This window comes from Plectropomus leopardus, chromosome 3 (genome assembly GCF_008729295.1).
Source record: "Plectropomus leopardus isolate mb chromosome 3, YSFRI_Pleo_2.0, whole genome shotgun sequence".
In the NCBI taxonomy this organism is placed as follows: domain Eukaryota; kingdom Metazoa; phylum Chordata; class Actinopteri; order Perciformes; family Serranidae; genus Plectropomus; species Plectropomus leopardus.
In genome coordinates this window covers 27110392-27118283 of record NC_056465.1, presented here as the reverse complement: position 1 = coordinate 27118283, position 7892 = coordinate 27110392, and the positions used below count along the sequence as shown (strand labels likewise).

The window sequence follows — 7892 nt, the reverse complement described above, 5'->3', positions numbered from 1 at the left end:
TGTTGAAGTTAGCAGGCCGTCAGTATTTTTTTAATATATTTTTGTTTCCAGATGCGATGGATTCTTTTGTTGAAGAGACGGGTATCAGGTCTTTCATTGGAAGTGTGCAGGATGGTTCGATAGTTGGATCAATAACTCAGGTAATGTGTGTTTCTGAAAACGCAGGTAGCGGCAGCTTGTTGGTTTCTATGTGGAGTCATTTAAACAATTACTTGGATTTTGTTAAGGTTAGTTTTGGAGTTCTGTTGTTTTTTGAGCTTGTGTGACCTTAACTTTTTCGAATCATGCTCACAGATGTTTAGACAAAATCTAACCAAAATATAAAAATTAACAGAGCCAGTTGTTTGGCTGAGAATTTACAAATGCTTACTTATAACCAGCTCTGAAATCTGAATGAACAGCAGGGACCGGAGCGGATGAGGGTGCTGAAAGATATTTATTCTCCAAGTCAGAACTATTGCTGAGCTTTTTTCAGGGCCCCCAAAATCTCTCACAGTGCATCTGATTACAAATTAAGCCCTGTAACTGCGTTATAATGTTAAAAAAACAGTAAAAATAAATTGCTAGTCAGAAATGATCTTTAGATAACATCACCACACTCCGTCTCTTTACTGTTTGGTTAAATGTCAGACATGAACAAATAACTGAAACACAAATTAAAACTGAATTATATAATGATATCACCCTACTTAAGATCAGATTTTTCCTTTTAGTACAACAGTAAAATGTAATCTGTATGATAAACAAGTACATTTATAAAAATATTTAAATCTATTTAAATCTTCTCAGTTTTCATTTTGTATAACTTGTGTATTTGAGTTGTCACCTTTTGATCCGTATTGTTGTTTCCTGCTGTCTGTTTCCAGTTTTCCGTATGGGACAATCTGATGTGGTGGTGGGGATCTGAAGAACTCGGAGTGATAAGAAGAAGAAAAAAGCCGATTGGCAGCAAAACAATCCTGAAACCCAAACCTAAAGTATGATTTGAGCACAAAAAAACAGATGTCATCAACTGGCCCAACAACAGGTTTATGAATAAAGAATACAAAGTCTTGTATATACTCTGTATTTAATAACACAAAATACAGAATGTCAGGGCATGCCTTATTCAGAAATGTTTAATGCTTTTAATACATACTTTAAATCTGTCGATTCTAATGTTTGGCATCACTGATTTAGAAATGTCACCACACTGCAACATAAACTTATATCAACAACAATTTGGTAGTTTTTAAGCAATATTTTCAATAATAACTGTAATCTTGAATAAAAGACAAAAAGTGGTCTTATCTTTTCAAACAGATCATAGTTAAACGGTGGCTTTTATTTCTGATAACATCTTAGTTAATAAAAAAAATACAATATTTATACAGAAAGATGATAATACTCATATTTGACTTTTTGGTTTGAATAATCTCCCTCTAAGTGTGAGAATAAAAATACTACGTTTTACATATGTGAAAGTTGCCTGTGTGAAAGAAAAAGTGCATTTACTATCATTTTATCAATATTGTGTGAATAAATAAATGACAGTTAAGTATCAATTAAAGCAACTAAAAGGAACTTTCATTTTGTGTTAATTTTGGCAGCACCAGTGGACAAAGGTAGTTGTGTTTCCCAGAATGAAACTTGAATTTCCCATAAATACCACCGCCTGGTGTCGTAGAGATCTTGATCCGGCATTTGTTTTGGAAGCAAAGCAAAAAAAAAAAGACACACAAGTCAGCTTTGTTTTAGCCACCAACGGAAAATCATATATTGATCTATAACCACGTCTTACGATGTGTTTTATAAATAAAACAGACATATTAAATACCTGTCTGGGAGGAAACGGGCCAAATCATGATCAGTTTTGAATCCTTTCAAATTCTGCAACTCTCTGCATCTGCTGGATGATTGACTGAGGTTGACTCATGTTTTTGTCTGTGATTTATCACTGTCGCTTTTAGTTTTTTCTTTTATGTTTGCTGTTTTTGCCCCAGTATCAGCCAAAACCCCAAAATATAATGTCAAAAATAAAGTTTTCTAAAAAAAGAAAAAAAATCTTCTGCTTCTTCCTTTCACATTTCACAAACACTGGCCCTTTCGGCCTAAATGCTATAAATATTTTAATCTGATATTGCGGGTAATCGGACGTGGGGACTTGAAGCCATGTAGAAATAGTCTATTTTGGGGCGCCCGGTGGCTCAGTGGATGGTGCGGACGCCCCATGTACAAAGACAATGTCCAGCTCATGGCCCTTTGCTACATGTCATTGTTACACCCTGTCCTGTCAAATAAAGGCAAAAATGCCAAAAAATAATCTAAAAAAAAAAAGAAAAAAAAGTGAAACAGCCCACCTTCGTGCTGATGGTCTGATAGTGTTGTTTGTATATGTAGGTCAGACATTAAAATGAGACTGTAAGATCAGTGAATGTCAAATCAGCGTCATTGTCAAATACCTTCTGTGTTACAACTTCACTCCAAGAAGAAAACAGAGTTAGCGGCACCCACACTCTTTCGCCACCATATCCGGTTTAATGGAGAGGTAAGTCCCATGTTCATTCAAGTCCACCACCTCCAGGGCTTCGTAGGCCACAGGCACACAGCACGGCGCCCGCTCGTTCGTGTTCTCGCTGTCAATGTGGAAGCTGAGCAGGACGGCGTGGTTGTTGGTGTTGACCATGGGGAAAGAACAAGAGCCGTGGCAGTTGTTGATGTTGGCAGTGTTTGGACCCACAACGCGCCTTTCGAGGGACACGGTGAGGCTCCTCAGCCCACATGTGTTGCCTCTTACTGGATTGTTGGGGCCAGCTCTGGTCGCCCGCAGTCCTCTCTGCACCTCATATGCCCGGGCCACCGTCTGCAGGGCCTTCAGCAGAAGAAACGCACGGTACTGGCTGCCTCCTGTTCTAGAGGTAACAGAAGCATCAGTTAAAAAGTGGCATTACAGGAGCTTGACATTAAAGAAATGTAAATAATAATGACTAATAATGCCAATACAGGTCTGCAGTGCTTTAGCGGTGAGTGATTCTCTTGTTCATGAGAAGATAATGAAGCTCCGTGGATTTTCTTAAGCAGGTAATGATTTCTGGAAAGACACACTGCTGTTGAGTTGCTTTGAACACCACAAACAAAGTGCCATCTAGATCAAATATATTCAAGAGAAGGCAGACATCTCTATGGCCGATATCTCCAACACTCAGCAACTCACACCAAAACTATCTAGACTGATAAAAAGCACTGCAGATAAGAGAAAAAATACGTATTATAAATTGGGTCTAAATCGTCCCTTTAAAGCAGCCAAAACATAGACAACCAACTGAAAAATAAATGTTGTAGCATCTATTTTATATCATTAATAATTAAATACAATCCCCTTTGAAATCGGTTTGGAAAATGATGGTAAATGTGAGTAAAAGGGTACTTGAGTTCATCTGACAGGGCTGTGGGGGAACATCTGAGTAAAAAAGTTTGGGATCAGCTGCTTTTGGAGGCAGTTTTCTTGTACACATCACCTGCTGTTGGTTCCATCTTCGGAAACGCACTAAGTTCTTTGAGTCTCGCCAGCCTCTCCGTGGCTCTGTGACCCAGCTCCTCCTCCCTTATCACCTCCATTATCTGCATCACAGTCTGCTCCAACCTCCGCTCGACCTCCTCCAGCAGAGCAGGAGACAACGCCAGCTCTCCGTAATGCACCTGAGACATGGAGCAACAGCCAGTGAAGGAGAAGATGGTGGGGGACGAGGAGTTAATCAGTCCTGCCAGCAGGGTCTCACTGGAGGATACGCCCAGTGTGAGGGGAGGCAGGGAGTGCAAGGAGTCCAGCTGGAGAGGAGGAGACGCAGGATGGTCCTGAGACAGGACGTCACCAAGGAAACGCTTTAGCTCACAGAGGTAGGAGGTCTGTGAGGAGGCCGGGGACGAAGTGTGTGTGTTATCTGAGACAGAGAGAGCAAAAAAAAAAAACAGATCAGAATCCGGTTTTATTACCAAGCACATTTTAAATATACAATGAATTTTGGTGCAAAACAAGAAATAAAGAATAAAAATAGTAAATTCAAATACAATAAGTTAAAAATATAGAAGCAATTTTGAATATAAAACGGAAAAAAAGAATAGAATAAAGAAAACAAAATGTATGTACAAAAGGTGCAATGTTGCTGAGCATCACTCTGACAATACTTGGGTAACATTTCAACCCTTTGAAACCTGGTAAAAGTGTCTGAATTTCTTTTAAAAACATGAAAGGAAGGCAATGAGCGACTTAAGAAAAGTACCTGAAAATGAGAAATTACCTCAAGAAAATGACCTGAAAATTAGCGAAAAAACAAACAAAAACAACCTGAAAAAAATGACCTAAAAACAGCTTAAAAATTATGAAAAAAATATTATGTAAAATAATTTTAAATATGTAATCATAATAATTAGAAATACATTTCTCTGGAAATTTTTCCCTTGTTCTTTTATAAATGTTTTCCCCCTAAATTAACTAATTTCTTGCAATTAACGGGATATTTCTTGCCAAGTTGCCCACTGCCTTTTTCCCCGTGTTTTTGAAAGACATTAAACCTTTTTGCTCAGTGTTCGAAGGTTTAAATCGATGTAAACGGCGCTGAACGCAGCACAATAAAAGCGATGTCGATACAGGTTTCAAAGGGTTAATGGGGAACATAAAAGACAACCTTGTATCAGTTCCTCTGTCCCCAGAGAAAAGCAGAAGTGGAGTCATGCTGATGTTACTTCCTGGTTTTCCACCAATGAGGATGTCTTTCAGGATTTGATCTGCAGAGAGAGGAAATGTGAGGAGAAAATACACAAAACAAGCAATAATATCTGACTCATATCTTCTCTTACTCATGTCAGGGAGTTTTGTCTCAACAGAAATCCTCCAGTTCTGCTGAACATCGCCTTCTGTTACTTGTCCTGTCAGCAGAATGTACCGAGTTTCTCCTGAAATGCACGCAGCCTAGAAAAGACAACGACAGGAAAACACAACTGACATATCTGCGACAAAATCCTAAAAACAGGAGCTGAATTCACAAACATGCTCATAACGATCACTGAGGTCTCTGAGGTCAGGACCTCGGGATTTTTTCCCGCGTGTATATGTATGTGTGTGTGTGTGTGCGCGTGCACTTGGGTGTTGAGGTGAATGGTCCTGTTGTCTCTATGCAATCTTTGGTAGACCTGGTGGTTTTGGGGTATTAGGGTGGTATGTGCAGTAAAGTAAGTAATGTAAGGAAATCTAGCAGGCAGAATTTAATGCAATCTTTGCGAAGCGAAACACTACAAGTGAGTTGAGGTGACGTAAAGTAAAATTAACTTATTACATGACGTCAGTAGATAAGTTACGGAAAGACAGCAGCGACTTGCTTGCAGGCTACCGAATTTCTTCTGATTTTATGTTATTAACTAAGATCCTTAGGGGAAATATTAAAGAGTAAAAGTACACATTTTATTTAGGAAATGTAGGGCAGGAAAAGTGAAAGTTGAAAGAAATACAAATATTCCAGTATAGAACAGATACTCCCAAAAATACCTAACTACTATAATGAAGTATTATTTACTTCACACCACTGGTCAATGTCACACACATATGAAAACAGATAATTTATGCTACACTGATGTGATTTTACAGTTACTGTTTTTATGTTACTGGCACTTTAAACTATATTTTAGTATATTTCTAGGATTTTAAGACATTTCTACAATTTTAGGACATTTGTAGGATTTTAGACATTTTAACTGGAGCTGAGAGAATCGAGACCTGCCCACATGTCTCCCCTGATGCAGCCCTGGTACTATTCTGTATTTGTTTTGTGCTACTTGAAGTTTCTGTTTCAAGGTTTTATCCTAAGACCCAAAGACAAAGAGATGATCCTTCATGCATCATTCACACGGGGCCTTTCTTTACCTGCGTGCTCGGATGTAGCGACTGACTTGTAAAAGTGACTTCGAGTTTTGTCCTGTGAGGGGACTTTCAAACGCCAAGAGCAGCACAGGGTTCAGCTTCAGCAAAGGAGCGTGTGAGAGGTCAAAGGTCAAAATGAGTGTTCCTGTTGCATCTTCCTCTGCCAAGAGCACTGAGGGAGAAGATGAAACATGCCGTAAGATACAAATAAAATAAAAAATGAAATAAAATATAATAAAGTAAAATTCAAACAAAAATGCATTGCAGTCAGAAAGCACTGATACCTCCAGCTGGATGCAAAACCTCTAATCCATTTCTGCTCGTTTCCTTAGCGAGCTGTAGTAAGACTGAACTTGATGAGCTGTCAGATCTGCTGCAGAGTCCAAACTGAGCCAAACTGCGGTTTGTGAGTTCCCCGCCGCTCCCAACACCTTCACGCAGCACTGCGAATATGTCATCCACAAAGCATGGAGCATTATGAGGGGCGCGATGAAAGCCTGTGGACGCTGATGAAGCCCCTGCTGATGGAGAGGTGTGCTCTGCATTAAAAAAAAAGAAAAAAATCAGAAAAAAAATCTAGCAGCAGGAGCCACATGCAAAAAAAGAAATCCAAAACACATCAATTGATAAAATAAAAAAAGAGCATAAAATAAAGCCATTGTACAGAACTGCATTAACATACATCCACAAACTCTGAGTCTGACCTGTCACAGTGGGGTCGTGCGTCGGGATGAGCTGCTGTTCATGTGAGACCTGCAGGGCCACACACAGCCCGCTGCAGCAGAGCATCAGCGCTCCAAAGCAAAACACGTCCACAAACAACATGCTTGACTGTCTGAACGCCTGGATTGCCTGTGTGGTCCGACCTTTCTCACTCGATTGTTTTGAATGGGTCAGCCTCATGAGGAAGGGAGAGTAAATCCTCCCACCTTCCCTTCTCACTAACTGGGAAACGCTCTGGAATATCGTGTGCCCTTGATGATTCAGACTGTGGATTGTATTTGAGTTGTTTGCTGCACAGAAGTGGCCTTTTTCACCGCAGGAAAGCAGGTTTAGGCCAGATAAGGCAACGGAGGTGAGGACATACACCAAGAGGGTTCAGTTTAGCCTACAGCGTGGACTTAGAACTTCCTCATGAGCCTTTCACTGTCCAAAACAAACAATGCTCCAGCTGGATACAGAGAGGTGTTTGAACCCTTTATGGCTGTATAGCAACGATCTATAGATACAGATCGTTCATACGAACAAATGCAATTAAAGATCTAATGGGAAATACACCAACTTGATCACTTTCCTGACTCTCATGTCTGTGTGTTACGGGTTTAGTTGCATTTAGCAGTGAAACTTCTCACTTGTGCCAGGCATGTAGGAGGACTACGCTGGATCACATGAAAAATGCGAAAATATAAATGCCCCTGCAGAGTGCCCCAGTAACGAGTCCTAAAACCCAGAAATGACTGTGCTTTTCAGCACTCCTGGTTCCCTCTTCTCAAAGTCAATGGGTTTTTTGGTCTGATGAGCGAAATAAGGTCTGTGATTATCACAAGATGAAGAGATTTTCATGTTTTGTTCAATGTCAGTAAATACCCCGCTTCTGAATTCTGAATCTTTTGTCTTAAAAAAGACTACAGAGCGTCATCATGGCGAGCTGCGCCGAACACGGCTTTATATAGCCTCGTTGTGGTGGCAATGTCAAAGTCATGCGACCGTAGAGCAGTGTCTGCTCATGTTTTGAACATCCATCGCCATGCTTCTTGGAATATTATCATGAGAGGAGAAGTCACATAACATCACTCAATGGAAATGCAGTACACACACAACTGTGTTTCCCTTTAACAGAAAGCCCTCACACTGAGGAGCAAACAGCACTCAGAGAGTCGTGAGAGCTGAAAGAAACAATATCCTTCTAAGAAGGTTATCCTAACAAATGTGTACTATTTATCTGCTCTCAGTCCTCCTAGAAGGAGTCAAACACATCCTGCTTCCAGAGAGGAGACGT

General features: G+C 40.0%; 1 protein-coding gene across 1 annotated transcript; it reads right to left on the bottom strand.

The window, feature by feature from the left end:
• Positions 1-2479: 2479 nt before the first annotated feature.
• Positions 2480-6718, bottom strand: amh (anti-Mullerian hormone). The gene is given in 8 exon segments (XM_042482243.1): positions 2480-2886; positions 3498-3907; positions 4665-4764; positions 4837-4948; positions 5897-5946; positions 5949-6065; positions 6178-6432; positions 6598-6718. Coding segments are annotated over 8 exon segments (1572 nt in total).
• Between the last annotated feature and the right edge of the window lie 1174 nt (positions 6719-7892).